The sequence below is a fragment of the Oncorhynchus mykiss genome, chromosome 15 (assembly GCF_057628025.1).
Source record: "Oncorhynchus mykiss isolate SJ-2025 chromosome 15, ASM5762802v1, whole genome shotgun sequence".
Classification (NCBI taxonomy): domain Eukaryota; kingdom Metazoa; phylum Chordata; class Actinopteri; order Salmoniformes; family Salmonidae; genus Oncorhynchus; species Oncorhynchus mykiss.
This window is the reverse complement of record NC_143036.1, coordinates 8,993,261-9,009,430: the sequence shown is the minus strand read 5'-3', so window position 1 is coordinate 9,009,430 and position 16,170 is coordinate 8,993,261. Positions and strand designations below refer to the sequence as shown.

Below are 16,170 nucleotides of genomic sequence, written 5' to 3'. Positions count from 1 at the left end.
TCTTTCAGTCACCAACGTGGGTATAACCAATGAGGAGATGGCACGTGGGTACCTGCTTCTATAAACCAATTAGGAGATGGGAGAGGCAGGACTTGCAGTGCGATCCTCATCAGAAATAGAACTGATTGTGATTCTACTTTAGCCCTGGGCAACGCAGACGATTGTTGACGCGCGCACGAGCAGTGTGGGTGCAATAATTGAATAACAGATTTCTAAATTTATTTTGCAATGCTCTCGCACGCGACGAGAGCAGTGTGGTCAGCCTGTGGGATCACCATGTGCAATGCCGAGCGTCAGTTAGAGTGGTGTAAAGCTTCCACCATTGGACTGGAGCAGTGGAAACGCATTCTCTGGAGTGATGAATAATGCTTCACCATCTGGCAGTCTGATGGATGAATCTGGGTTTGGCGGATGCCAAGAGAATGCTACCTGCCCGAATGCATAGTGCCAACTGTAAAACTTGGAGGAGGAGGAATAATGGTCTGGGGCTGTTTTTCATGGTTTGGGCTAGGCCCCTCAGGCTAGGCCCCCACAATGACTTTCTAGACAATTCTGTGCTTCCAACTTTGTGGCAACAGTTTGAGGAAGGCCCTTTCCTGTTTCAGCATTGCAATGCTGCTGTGCACAAAGTGAGGTCCATACACAAATGTTTTTTTGAGATGGGTGTGGAAGAACTTGACTGCTTGCACAGAGCCCTGACCTCAACCCCATTGATCACCTTTGGGATGAATTTGAACACCTATTGTGAGCCAGGCCTAATCACCCAACATCAGTGCCCGACCTCACTAATGCTGTGGCTGAATGGAAGCAAGTCCCCACAGCAATGTTCCAACATCTAGTGGAAAGCCTTTCCAGAAGAGAGGAGGCTGTTATAGTAGCCAAGGGGGGAACGACTCCATATTAATGCCCATGATTTTGGAATGAGATGTTCGTCTAACAGGTATCCACATACTTTTGTCCACGTAGTGTATGTAGATAGATCCATTATTTGTCCTCTGCCAGATTTTCGCAGGTTGAGGAGATGTTTTGACAGAAATTAGAGAGAAACATGTTGTTCCTTTTCATGCCAGGCTCCTCGTCAACTGTACCTTCCCAGCGCCTGACGTTATTTCTTTCTCTGATTTACTGAATGCATCGGGGCCTGACGTTCTATCTCTCTAATCTGCTGATGGCATCGGGGCCTGACGTTATACCTCTCTGATTTACTGAATGCACCGGGGCCTGACGTTCTATCTCTCTAATCTGCTGATGGCATCGGGGCCTGACGTTATACCTCTCTGATTTACTGAATGCACCGCGGCCTGACGTTATACCTCTCTGATTTACTGAATGCACCGGGGCCTGACGCTATATCTCTCTCTGATTTACTGAATGTACTGTGTTGTATGTAGAGTTATCTGAGCCTCTACAAGATCATCTTATTGCTATCAGACTCTTAGCAGTGTTAAGTTACTAGCGGAAAGCCTATCTCTCTTCTTTTTCTCTCTCTGCAGACCCAGGAAGCTCTAGAGGACTCGGAGGGACTGCAGAACACAGAGGGATTACAATTAGAGGTGGAGGAGGGGGATTTGGGACCCGGCGACCCCCAAGACTGGAGCCAGGACGAGGCTAGGAAGTGGAGCGGTGGTGGGAGTGACATCACCTCGTCGGAGGAGTACTTTGACTCGTGTTCATGGAACAGTGACACGTTGTGTGACACGCTGTCGGACCTGAGCGCGGACAGCAGCGAGGACTCTCTGTCTGCCTTACTGGGGGTGGAGGACATACACACGGGATGGAAGAACAACAGCTACCACACCGCAGGGCACTGTAGAGCCAGACACACAGCAGAGTGGAGCCAGCACAACCACAGCACAGAGAACACAGAGACTCACGTATGCAGACCCAGCACAGAGAAACAGCCCAGCACAGATACAGCACAGAGTCAGCCTTGCAACACAGAGATAACAAACACATACATAAACACAGAGAAATACAGTGTCGAGATTCATAACCAACAACACAGCACAGAGAAACTCACAGGGAAGAAGCAACACAAACACAGCACAGAGACAGAAACCCAGCATAGCACAGAGAAATACATCACAGAGACAGAAACCCAGCATAGCACAGAGAAACACATCACAGAGACAGAAACCCAGCATAGCACAGAGAAACACATCACAGAGACAGATACCCAGCATAGCACAGAGAAACATATCACAGAGACAGATACCCAGCATAGCACAGAGAAACACAGCACAGTGGTTCATGTCACTCAAATCACCGGTCATCAGAAAACACTAATACACCAGACAGAGTCCCACAGACAAAATTGCCCAGCCGGACACCAGCTCGACATCTCACAAAGCACAGAAACGTTTACACAGAGAAACTGCACAGAGACACAAACGCAGAGCAGCACAGAGAAATGGTGCACAGTGTTAGCCAACACAGGTAGAACAGGGAAAGAGAGCACAGGGTTAGCCAACACAGGGATATGTAATCAACATAGCATATATATATCCCATATAGATCTGCTGTCCACTCTGCACAGTGTAGAGAAACATAATTCACAAATACACAGCAGTCACCTGGAGCAGGTAAGCCTTGCCAGCCAGAATACGTGTAGTACCAACAGACAGGTGAAACACAACCAGCACATTGTAGAGACACACTGCATAGACACACACAACACAACAGAGACACACTGCATAGACACACACAACACAACAGACACACACTGCATAGACACACACAACACAACAGACACACACTGCATAGACACACACAACATAGCCAAACCAGACACACACTGCAGACTCACACACAACACAGCCAAACCAGACACATACTGCAGACTCACACACAACACAACCAAACCAGACACACACCGCAGACTCACACACAACACAGCCAAATCAGACACATACTGTGAAATTATTGCAGAGCCCAGTACTGACACACAGTGTACAGAAACACACACCACAGACACAATCTGTATGGACACACAATGCACAGAGAGGAGTAGTCCACCCACCACAGAGGCAGATAGGAATAGTCCACCCACCACAGAGAGGAGTCCACCCACCTCAGAGACAGAGAGGAGTAGTCCACCCACCACAGAGGCAGAGAGGAGTAGTCCACCCACCTCAGAGACAGAGAGGAGTAGTCCACCCACCTCAGAGACAGAGAGGAGTAGTCCACCCACCTCAGAGACAGAGAGGACTAGTCCACCCACCTCAGAGACAGAGAGTAGTCCACCCACCACAGAGAGGAGGAGTCCACCCACCACAGAGGCAGAGAGGAGAAGTCCACCCACCACAGAGGCAGAGAGGACTAGTCCACCCACCACAGAGGCAGAGAGGACTAGTCCACCCACCACAGAGGCAGAGAGGACTAGTCCACCCACCACAGAGGCAGAGAGGACTAGTCCACCCACCACAGAGGCAGAGAGGACTAGTCCACCCACCACAGAGACAGAGAGGACTAGTCCACCCACCACAGAGACAGAGAGGAGTAGTCCACCCACCACAGTGAAATACAACCCAGCACCACACAGTTTAGAAACCACAGGGAAGGTCCATTCAGCCAGTCCATGTGTGGGTATCCCCAACGGACCTGTCACAAAGACCCAGCCTCAGGCCTTCCTCAGTGCTACAAAGACTCACGTTGAGGCATGCGGATCATGTGCCCACTGCCAGGAAGAGCACAAGGTGTGTGTCACAACCAGAAACTCAGCAGAGCCACCTGAACCGTCGGGGACAGAGGAGACAGTGAATGGGTTCTGTTCAATCATGTCGTCCGTGGGGGCTGGAAATCCTTTTGAGGTGGGACTTCCTGTAGAGGTGGGACTTCCTCCCTTGATAGACACCCGTGGGCCCATACCTCTTTCCAACATCCTGTCACCTGATCTGTCTCTCTCACCATCGCAAAACAGGAAGGGGATCAACCAATTGGAATCACAGTTAGCCTCACCGGTCCCAGCTCTTGGGCTGGGCATTGAAGGAATGACACAGAGCGTTAGTTCACGACCACTGAAGAAGGATGCCGTTCAAACCCAGGGCCTAATCCCTGAGCTCCAGGACCAGTCGGGCTCCAGCACAGAGACACCCAGGGACAGTGAGCCCTCACCTGGGGAGATTACGAGGGATGAGGGCTGGCTGGGGGAAGGTTATACCTCCGTAGAGCTCCAGCCTGCTTCTGCTCATCACCAGTCTGATGCTGTGGGGTGGAGTGAGGAATGCCTGCCCACCCACCCACGCTCCCTCCCCCACATAGACTGGCCGCCTCCCTCTGACAGGTCAGGATCAGAAGACTCAGAACACTCACAGCTGTTTTCAAAGACCTCGACTAGAGAGGACAGGACAGGACCAACCCATTCCCTGCCCGTGGTGAGAGAGGAGGAGGAGGAGGAGAAAGAAGAAGATTGTCATGTTTATAGTCAACAGGAACAGGCAGTAGAAAGCACATCCTGCCCTGAATCAGCACAGCCAAACACTGTTAAAAGAGCAGAGTTCTCTGACCATAGAGACACCGACTCTGACCATGTTGGGCTGTCAAGCACAGAGGAGACGGAGGATGCTATATTCCCCTACAGTCCTACAGGAGTCTTCGTAGAGATCACTAGTGATCTGTATGTGGATCTCTGCACACAGGGTGTTTCTAGTGACATAGGCCAAGGGTCAAACCAACCTACAGAGACTGAGCCTCTTCAGGGAGACAGCACAGAACCACCTGCCTTAGATCAGGAGACTGTACCACTGAGTAGGATAGAGATAACTGTGGGAGCAGACTTTTCTGTTACCATAGGAACAGACTCTCCTGTTATCGTGGGAACAGACTCTCCTGTTATTGTGGGAACAGACTCTCCTGTTACCGTGGGAACAGACTCTCCTGTTATCGTGGGAACAGACTCCCCTGTTACCGTGGGAACAGACTCTCCTGTTACCGTGGGAACAAACTCTCCTGTGTGTAAAGAACAGGTCCATAGCCGTCGGGATCACCTAGAGATCCACCACAGGATCCCTGAGCCTCCCTCTCCCTGCCCTGTGCCACCCTCAATCATTTCTCTGTCCTCCCTCTCTGACTCCAACAACCACACCAAGGCCAGTGAAAGGTTGTGGTCAGGGTCTCTCTGTATGAGGGGCCAGATGCCAGAGCAGTGGTCCTCTGAGGTAGAGATAAAGGTAGCCCACCAGAGCAGGTCAAAGGAGTGTGGGGATAAAACTGATGGGGAGTCCCCTTCCCTGACTGAGCACGCAACGTTAACCTCGAAATTCCTGGGGGAGACCAATGACACCCTGGACAGCGCTCTTGAAGACCCCCCTGAGGATTCTGAGAAGTTCCTGTCCCTCGTGGACTACCACCCTTGCTGGTGCAGTGATGACTCAGCCGTGTCCTGGCTGGAGGATGAGTATCCCTTCAGCCTGGCTGAGGTGGAAGAGCTGGAGAGGCTTCAGAGAGAGGGTTACAGAGACGCCCCTAATCAGAACCATACAGACTGGAGAGGAGACATCTCTAACCATACAGACACTACAGACTGGAGAGGAGACATCTCTAACCATACAGACACTACAGAGTGTAGGGAGGCTAATTGTGCTGCAAACAGTACAACAGGCCTCTCTGAACCCTTATCTTCCTACCTGGAGACCAGAAGCCTGCTATTGGACAGTGCGGAGAAGGAGAAGGGCCAGCAGCCCATTCCCCACCAATCCCCCAAGCCTCCCTGGGACAGAGACAGACAGGAGTGTAGCAACTCACCTGAGACTTTAGGATTAGAGGACAGTTGGTTTGCTGAGGAGGACAGCTCATACAGATCCTACCTCCAGACCAGCTCTCACCCTACCCTCCTGCAGCAGGATCGTGAGGTGAGGATCGTGAGGTACCCCTATCCCGGCGTCAGTCTCAACCTGCTCTCCCTTACTAGCCTGGAAACCATCCTAGAGGCTGATCCCGACCACTCCCTGGACAACTCTGGGACAGTGGAAGATGAGACTGGGGATGAGGAGGAAGATAAGGAGTGGAGAAAGATTGTTAGGATAAGGCCCACTGAGGAGGACAGAGGCACCGTTCTTCTGTCTGGTGACATCATCATATCCTATGTGCCCACTTTCAGCACGTCGTCGTGTCGCCCTGAGGACTTGTCCAGTATCGAGTCGTCAGAGCACCAGCTGGTCTTGTCGACCTTTGACCCCGATGACCCCAGGGTCATGACCTTACCACACGACAGGGACGCCTCGGGCAGCGAGAGATGCTCCAGTCCCACCCCCACCTCTTTGTCCTACGATTTTGACACCACCAGCACTAACAGTGAGGAGACGGAAGAGTCCATCCTGCCTGTCTCGGGGGGGAACGCTAACCTCCACAAACCCATGAAGAGCAAGTCTAAAGGAGGCCGGTCGGGGAACACCAAGAGCTCCAAGTTCTCTGTCTTCTCCAAGATGCCTTCCTTCAGGAAGAAGAACAGTCTGAAGAACACCAAGGTGGACAGCTCGCCCCGGGACTCACCCGACCTGGGCCTGGGAAGGGAGCTGGGGGGAGACGCCTCAGACAACGACAGTGTCTTTTTGACAGTCCAGCAGGCCTTCTCCTCTGGTCCGGTGGGTTGCTACGAGACAGAGCAGGAGGACTACAGCTTCTTCCCCTCCACGCCCCGCACCCGCCACGTCCGCCTGCTCTTCAGGGAGGGGTCCAGCAGCCCAGACACCCCTCTGACCTCCCATCCCGGAGGTCTCAGACACAACCAGACTGGGGCATCTGAGGGCCTGCACGGCTACAAGAGGAGCAAGAGCTCTGACAGCCTCAACCTCCGCATGCGCTTCGCCCAGGCCCACAAGTCCCTATCCGGCCTGTTTGAGTCTCGCTCCATGGATAAGGAGAACGAGGAGGAACAGGGGAGCGTTGAGACAGGGAGTGAAGGGAAGGTGGGGCGAGCCAAGCAGTCCTGGAGGAGGCTGAGGGCCAAAGAGGCTGAGCTGGTGAGGAGTACCCTGTCTGTCCCGGTCGGGGATGGGGTCGCGGGAGAGGACGGTGGGGGTTTGAGGACGCCCAGACAGATTCACGGTGACTATGCATCCCGCTCGGCCTCAGGCTCAGTGCTCAGTGTCCCTGGGTCCCCCTCTTCTCTCAGGGCTCTGAATCTCACCGACCACTTCACCAAGAGGGGCCTGCAGGACAGTCAAAGAAGGTCCGGGGCCTACACCCCACAGGGCTGCAAGTTGGATGGCGAGAGGAGGGAAGGGAAAGTCCCGCCCAAAGACCTGTCAATCAACTTCTCAGACTCCGGACCGCCGTACTCGCAAGACTCTGAGGCTCCGCCCGCAAATGAATCCAGCGCCCTGTCGCCCATGAGCCCCGCCTCCCTGGCTGCATTAGCCAATCAGCTGTCCTGGTCCCCAGGGGGAGGCTACGAGAGCACCATTTCTAGCATGGTAGCTATACCAGACACCCCAGTGAGACCCATGAGCCCCAAGCCCCACAGCCCCAGACCTGCTGCCCAGCACAGGTCTATCTGTTACCCCCCCACTGTCTCTGCCCGGGCCTCAGTCCTGTCCCTGCTCCTCATGGGCCAGTCAGCCAGTGTAGAGGGCCTGTCTGACCCGCCAGAGAAGCCCAAGACCCTGAAGCCCCGAGCTGGGCCGTTAGACTCCTCCTCCCTCAGTCCATTGGAGGAAAGAGAAGTGGACAGTCTGCTTACACCTATGTTCTTCAAACAGCTTGAGGTAAGGCACAGCTATTGGATAACAAAGCCTTATCATTTGTCTGACGGATTGCATGTGTTTTGTAAAGCTGATTCTCTATGGCAGGCAGGGATGGCCTTGTGTGTAACTGAAATAACTGACAATAACTGAGAATAACAACTGGTAATAACTGAAAACAACTGAAAACAACTGAAAATATTGAAATAACTGTCAAAGCTGATAACTGATATAACTGATAATAACAACTGGCAATAACTGAAAACAACTGAAAACAACTGAAAATATTGAAATAACTGTCAAAACTGATAACTGATATAACTGATAATAACTCATAACTCATAACTGAAATAACTCATATAACTGATAATAACGGGTATAGCGATACAACCAGAAATAACGGGAATAACCTATATTCGCCAATAATAACTGATATGCCTGCTAATGACTGATGCGTCAGTTGTATCGGTTATTGTCAGTTGTATCGGTTATTATCAGTTGTATCAGTTATTATCAGTTGTATTAGTTATTATCAGTTATTTCAGTTAACTGATAACTGATATTATTGATATTACCGAAATAACTGATATTAACTGGAATAATGAAAATAACTTAAACCTGATAATAACTCACACAACTGAAATAACTGATCACTGATAATAACTGAAAATAACTTAAATAAAGCATAATAACCGATGATAATTGATAACTGAAAATAACTGATATGACCGATAATAGCCGATATAAATGATAATAACTAATATTAACTGATATTACTGATATTACTGAAATAACTGGTAGAGATACTCTGAATGATCGGCTATGAAAAGCCAACTGACATTTACTCCTAAAGTGCTGACCTGTTGCACCCTCTACAACCACTGTGATTATTATTATTTGACCCTGCTAGTCATCTATGAACATTTGAACATCTTGGCCATGTTCTGTTACAATATCCACCCGGCACAGCCAGAAGAGGACTGGCCACCCCTCATAGCCCGGTTCCTCTCTAGGCTTCTTCCTAGGTTCCTGCCTTTCTATGGAGTTTTTCCTAGCCACCGTGCTTCTACACCTGCATTGCTTGCTGTTTGGGGTTTTAGGCTGGTATTCTGTACAGCACTTTGTGACATCAGCTGATGTAAGAAGGGCTTTATAAGTAAATTTGATTGAAATTTGATTGATATAACTGATATTACTGAATTATAACCGATAATAACCGATTAAAGGCCCTCCCGGATGGCGCAGTGGTCTAAGGCACTGCATCGCAGTGCTAGTTGTGCCAATAGAGATTCTGGGTTCGAGCCCAGGCTCTGTCGCAGCCGGCCGCGAACGGGAGGTCCATGGTTCGATCCACAATTGGCCCAGCGTCGTCCGGGTTAGGGAGGGTTTGGCCGGCAGGGATATCCTTGTCTCATCGCTCACTAGCGACTCCTGTGTCGGGCTGGAGGCAGTGCACGCTGACCAGGTCGCCAGGTGTACGGTGTTTCCTCCGACACATTGGTGCGGCTTGCTTCCGGGTTGGATGTGCATTGTGTCAAGAAGCAGTGCGGCTAGGTTGAGTTGTGTTTCGGAGAACGCATGTCTCTCGACCTTCGCCTCTCCCAACTGCGACTTGGCCAAGATAAAGCAAAGCAGTGTGACACAAACAACAACACAGAGTTACACATGGAAATAACAAACGTACAGTCAGTAACACAATAGAAAGTCTGTATACAGTGTGTGCAAATGTAGTAGATTAGGGAGGAAAGGCTTTGAATAGGCCGTAGTGGGGAAATAATTACAATTTCGCATTAATACTGGAATGATAGATGTGCAGAAGATGATGTGTAAGTAGAGATATTGGGGTGCAAAGGAGCAAAAAAACAAAAAACAACAACATGGGGATGAGGTAGTTGGGTGGGCTATTTACAGATGGGCTGTGTACAGGTGCAGTGATCGGTAAGCTACTCTGACAGCTGATGCTTAGAGTTAGTGAGGGAGATATTAGCTTCAGTGATTTTTGCAATTCGTTCCAGTCAATGGCAGCAGAGAACTGGAAGGAAAGGCGGCCAAAGGAAGTGTTGGCTTTGGGGATGACCAGTGAATTATACCAGCTGGAGCACGTGCTACGGGTGGGTGTTGCTATGGTGACCAGTGAGCTGAGATAAGGCAGGGCTTTACCTAGCAAAGACTTATAGATGACCTGGAGCCAGTGGGTTTTGCGACGAATATGTAGCGAGGGCCAGCCAACGAGAGCATACAGGTCGCAGTGGTGGGTAGTATGTGGGGCTTTGGTGACAAATCGGGATGCCACTGTGATAGTCTTCATTCAATTTGCTGAGTAGAGTGTTGGAGGCTATTTTGTAAATGCCAAAGTTGAGGATCGGTAGGATAGTCAGTTTTACGAGGGTATGTTTGGCAGCATGAGTGAAGAAGGCTTTGTTGTGAAATAGGAAGCCGTTTTTAGATTTAATTTTGGATTCTGGAAGGAGAGTTTACAGTAACCAGACACCTAGGTATTTGTAGTTGTCCACATATTCGGAACCGTACAGAGTAGTAATGCTGGACGGCTGGGCAGGTATGGGCAGCGATCAGTTGAAGAGCATGCATTTAGTTTTTTCTGCATTTAAGAGCAGTTGGAGGCCACGGGAAGGAGTATTGTATGGCATTGAAGCTTGTTTGGAAGGTTGTTAGCATTTTGTCCAAAGAAGGGCCAGATGTATACAGAATGGTGTCGCCTGCGTAGAGGTGGATCAGAGAATCACCAGCAGCAAGAGCGACATTGATAAATACAGAGAAAAGAGTAGCCCCGAGAATTGAACCCTGTGGTACCACCATAGAGACTGCCAGAGGTCCGGAAAACAGGCCCTCTGATTTGACACACTGAACTCTATCTGAGAAGTAGTTGGTGAACCAGGCAAGGCAGTCATTTGAGAACCCAAGGCTGTCGAGTCTGCCAATAAGAATGTGGTGATTGACAGAGTCGAAAGCCTTGGCCAGGTCGATGAAGATGGCTTGCCTTTATTGATGGCGGTTATGATATCGTTTAGGACCTTGAGCGTGGCTGAGGTGCACCCATGACTAGCTCGGAAACCAGATTGCATAGTGGAGAAGGTACGATGGGATTCGGAATGGTCGGTGGTCTGTTTGTTAACTTGACTTTCAAAGATTTTAGAAAGGCAGGGCAGGATGGATATAAGTTTATAACAGTTTGGGTCTTGAGTGTCTCCCCCTTTGAAGAGGGGGATGACCGCGACAGCTTTCCAATTTTTAGGGATCTCAAACGATACGAACGTGAGGTTGAACAGGCCAGTAATAGGGGTTGCAACAATTTCGGCAGATAATTTTAGAAAGAGAGGGTCCAGATTGTCTAGCCCAGCTGATTTGTAGGGATCCAGATTTTGCAGCTCTTTCAGAACATCAGCATTCTGGATTTGGGTGAAGTAGAAGCAGGGGGGGGGGGGGGAGGCTTGGGCAAGTTGCTGCGGGGGGAGCAGAGCTGTTGGGTAGGGGTAGCCAGGTGGAAAACATGGCCAGACGTAGAAAAATGCTTATTGAAATTCTTGATATCATAGATTTATCGGTGGTGACAGTGTTTCCTAGCCTCAGTGTAGTGGGCAGCTGGGAAGAGGTGCTCTTATTCTCCATGGACTTTAAAGTGTCCCAAAACCTTTTGGAACCACTGCTTCAGGATGCAAACTTCTGTTTGATTAAGCTGGCCTTTGCTTTCCTAACTGACTGAGTATATTGGTTCCTAACTTCCCTGAAAAGTTGCATATCGCGGGGGCTATTTGATGCTAATGCAGTACGACACAGGATGTTTTGTCTAGGTCAAAGGCAGTCAGGTCTGGAGTGAACCAAGGGCCAGTCAGGTCTGTTCTTCTTAGTTTTTTGAATGGGGCATGCTTATTTAAGATGGTGAGGAAAGCACTTTAAAAGAACAACCAGACATCATCTACTGATGTGATGAGGTCAATATCCTTCCATAATACCAGGGCCAGGTTGATTAGAAAGGCCTGCTCACAGAATTTTTTTAGGGAGCGTTTGACAGTGATGAGTGTTGGTCATTTGACCATGGACCCATTATGAACGCAGGCAATGAGGCAGTGATCGCTGAGATCTTGGTTGAAGACAGCAGAGGTGTATTTAGAGGGCAAGTTGGTCAGGATGAAATCTATGAGGGTGATGACCTGACTGTCAGTTTAACACCATGATATAATAACCTGACTGTCAGTTTAACATCATGATAGAATGACCTGACTGTCAGTTTAACATCATGATAGAATGACCTGACTGTCAGTTTAACATCATGATAGAATGACCTGACTGTCAGTTTAACATCATGATAGAATGACCTGACTGTCAGTTTAACATCATGATAGAATGACCTGACTGTCAGTTTAACATCATGATAGAATGACCTGACTGTCAGTTTAACATCATGCTAGAATAACCTGACTGTCAGTTTAACATCATGATTCAGCAGCCATGTTAACCCCTGCTCCATCAAGAGGATGAGGGAAGGCCAGGCAGGGTGCACTATGGGATAAAGTGTTGACTGTCTTTAGTTAGTCTTCTCCCGTCCCGTCCCGCCTGCTCTGAAACAGCCCAGCAGCCTTACACAGCAGACAGCTGGGAGGGGGCCGGTGTGTTCAAGCCCCCCCTAGTGGAGTTTGCAGGAAGCACCCAGCAGTGATCCAGGCATGTTTTGTCTAGATGGGAAGCAGCCAGGGCCGGACTACTGCATTTGGGGCCCCGGGCCTCCTACCTCCAGGGGGCTCCCCCAAACTGCTAACTTGCTGTACTGCTAACTTGATGTGGTGGGCCTGTAATCGAAAGGTTGCTGGTTCGAATACCGTAGCCAACAAGGTGGAGAAAAAAATGTGTCCCTGTGTTTGAGCAATGCACTTAACTGTAATTGCTTAAGGGGTTCTGTACAATGGTGACCCACTCCCTGTGGGTGTTTCAGGGGTTCTGTACAATGGTGACCCACTCCCTGTGGGTGTTTCAGGGGTTCTGTACAATGGTGACCCACTCCCTGTGGGTGTTTCAGGGGTTCTGTACAATGGTGACCCACTCCCTGTGGGTGTTTCAGGGGTTCTGTACAATGTTGACACACTCCCTGTGGGTGTTTCAGGGGTTCTGTACAATGGTGACCCACTCCCTGTGGGTGTTTCAGGGGTTCTGTACAATGGTGACACACACCCCGTGGGTGTTTCAGGGGTTCTGTACAATGGTGACACACTCCCTGTGGGTGTTTCAGGGGTTCTGTACAATGGGGACCCACTCCCTGTGGGTGTTTCAGGGGTTCTGTACAATGGGACCCACTCCCTGTGGGTGTTTCAGGGGTTCTGTACAATGGTGACACACTCCCTGTGGGTGTTTCAGGGGTTCTGTACAATGGGGACCCACTCCCTGTGGGTGTTTCAGGGGTTCTGTACAATGGTGACCCACTCCCTGCGGGTGTTTCAGGGGTTCTGTACAATGGTGACACACTCCCTGTGGGTGTTTCAGGGGTTCTGTACAATGGTGACCCACTCCCTGTGGGTGTTTCAGGGGTTCTGTACAATGGTGACCCACTCCCTGTGGGTGTTTCAGGGGTTCTGTACAATGCTGACACACTCCCTGTGGGTGTTTCAGGGGTTCTGTACAATGGTGACACACTCCCTGTGGATGTTTCAGGGGTTCTGTACAATGGGGACCCACTCCCTGTGGGTGTTTCAGGGGTTCTGTACAATGGTGACCCACTCCCTGTGGGTGTTTCAGGGGTTCTGTACAATGGTGACCCACTCCCTGTGGGTGTTTCAGGGGTTCTGTAAAATGGTGACCCACTCCCTGTGGGTGTTTCAGGGGTTCTGTACAATGGTGACCCACTCCCTGTGGGTGTTTCAGGGGTTCTGTACAATGGTGACCCACTCCCTGTGGGTGTTTCAGGGGTTCTGTACAATGGTGACCCACTCCCTGTGGGTGTTTCAGGGGTTCTGTACAATGGTGACCCACTCCCTGTGGGTGTTTCAGGGGTTCTGTACAATGGTGACCCACTCCCTGTGGGTGTTTCAGGGGTTCTGTACAATGGTGACCCACTCCCTGTGGGTGTTTCAGGGGTTCTGTACAATGGTGACACACTCCCTGTGGGTGTTTCAGGGGTTCTGTACAATGGTGACCCACTCCCTGTGGGTGTTTCAGGGGAAGTTGTGATGAGCAAAAAACATTTCCATTACACTCTTGTGCGTAGCAGGACACATTTAAATACTCTCCAAATGATTATCATTGGTTTTTAAAGGTTATGTTATTAGGTTATGGTTAGGATAATTAGGTTAAGGTTAGGATAATTAGGTTAAGGTTAGGATAATTAGGTTATGGTTAGGATAATTAGGTTAAGGTTAGGATAATTAGGTTAAGGTTAGGATAATTAGGTTATGGTTAGGATAATTAGGTTAAGGTTAGGATAATTAGGTTAAGGTTAGGATAATTAGGTTAAGGTTAGGATAATTAGGTTAAGGTTAGGATAATTAGGTTACGGTTAGGATAATTAGGTTATGGTTAGGATAATTAGGTTAAGGTTAGGATAATTAGGTTATGGTTAGGATAATTAGGCTAAGGTTAGGATAATTAGGTTAAGGTTAGGATAATTAGGTTATGGTTAGGATAATTAGGTTATGGTTAGGATAATTAGGTAAGGTTAGGATAATTAGGTTAAGGTTAGCATAATTAGGTTATGGTTAGGATAATTAGGTTAAGGTTAGGGTAATTAGGTTAAGGTTAGGATAATTAGGTTAAGGTTAGGATAATTAGGTTAAGGTTAGCATAATTAGGTTATGGTTAGGATAATTAGGTTAAGGTTAGGGTAATTAGTTTAAGGTTAGGATAATTAGGTTATGGTTAGGATAATTAGGTTAAGGTTAGAAAAAGGGGTTAGCAAAAAGGCAAACATTATTCAAACATTTAACTTTTGACTTCACTTTGACATTAGCTGCATCCCTTCTAACCATGACCAACCAGGCAGGGACACAGAAGCTAAACTAAACCATCCCTTCTAACCATGACCAAGCAGGCAGGGACACAGAAGCTAAGCTAAACCATCCCATCTAACCATGACCAAGCAGACAGGGATACAGAGGCCAAACTAAACCATCCCTTCTAACCATGACCAAGCAGGCAGGGACACAGAGAAGCTAAACTAAACCATCCCTTCTAACCATGACCAAGCAGACAGGGACACAGAGGCTAAACTAAATCATGATTAAATAGTATATTATTTAGTATTTATGAGCACAGGAAATAGTCAGTGGGAACTACCTTACCTGTCAAGTGCATCAGTTACACCAATCAAGACAATTTCATTCACCATAGTGATCATAGTGATCAACACTCCATAACAACTGTTTATGATCATGTATCAGTAAGAATAGTATGCTGTCATGTACACAGATAGATGCCATATTGTTGCTAACCAGTTGACTATGCACCCAAAGACCAGTCAGGATGAATGTAGACCCTGCAGCCAGACAGGGGGAGGAAGGAAGAGGCTATCAGAGCTGAAGACTCCTGGGCCTTCACCGGATACTACTGCCTTAGCCCTCAGACCACCACAAGGCCACAGGCCGGACAGGGATCCGAGACGCCACCGCTGCTGCTCAGATGACCTGTGGATCGAAGAGGAAACAAGACGGAAGCGGAAGCTGGCCCGAGTGATGAGGGGAAGCCTGGGACAACTCAACACACACTGTCCTGAAGAGCTCGACAAAGTAAGACGCCACCATGCTTACCCGTGCAAAACAACTTACAGTCTAGGGAGAATGATCTCTCCTCCTCCTCTTCCTCCTCCTTCCTCCTCTTCATCTACGTACTGTCTCGAGGAAGGTTCTCTCCTCATCCTCCTCCTTCCTCCTCTTCATCTACGTACTGTCTCGAGGATGGTTCTCTCCTCATCCTCCTCCTTCCTCCTCTTCATGTACGTACTGTCTCGAGGATGGTTCTCTCCTCCTCCTCCTCCTTCCTCCTCTTCATCTACGTACTGTCTCGAGGATGGTTCTCTCCTCCTCCTCCTCCTTGCTCCTCTTCATCTACATACTGTCCCGAGGATGGTTCGCTCCTCCTCCTCCTTCCTCCTCTTCATCTATGTACTGTCCCGAGGATGGTTCTCTCCTCATCCTCCTCCTTCCTCCTCTTCATCTACGTACTGTCCCGAGGATGGTTCTCTCCTCCTTCCTCCTCTTCATCTACGTACTGTCCCGAGGATGGTTCTCTCCTCCTTCCTCCTCTTCATCTACGTACTGTCCCGAGGATGGTTCTCTCCTCCTCCTTGCTCCTCTTCATCTACGTACTGTCCCGAGGATGGTTCTCTCCTCCTCCTCCTTCCTCCTCTTCATCTGTGTACTGTCTGAGGATGGTTCCCTCCTCCGTCTCTTCTATCCTTCGTCAGGAGTCTTGACATCTTTCCTTTGTTACATTTTTTTCCCCCTTCCATTTCAGTTTTTTTGGATGTCTTTCTCGCTCGCTCCTGTTTCCG

At 49.2% G+C, this 16,170-nt stretch overlaps 1 protein-coding gene and 1 long non-coding RNA gene across 4 annotated transcripts in view; one reads left to right on the top strand and one right to left on the bottom strand.

The window, feature by feature from the left end:
• LOC149977374 (uncharacterized) overlaps positions 1-16,170 on the bottom strand; it is a 934,188-nt gene that overhangs the window by 178,048 nt on the left and 739,970 nt on the right. The window lies entirely within an intron of this gene.
• LOC110489553 (rho guanine nucleotide exchange factor 4) overlaps positions 1-16,170 on the top strand; it is a 169,960-nt gene that overhangs the window by 37,836 nt on the left and 115,954 nt on the right. For all 3 annotated transcript variants that reach the window (XM_090199067.1, XM_036945712.2, XM_036945713.2), the window contains exons 2-3: positions 1,494-7,703; positions 15,134-15,406. In XM_090199067.1, coding sequence (XP_090055193.1) covers positions 1,494-7,703; positions 15,134-15,406 — 6,483 coding nt within the window. The remainder of the gene's footprint in view (positions 1-1,493; positions 7,704-15,133; positions 15,407-16,170) is intronic.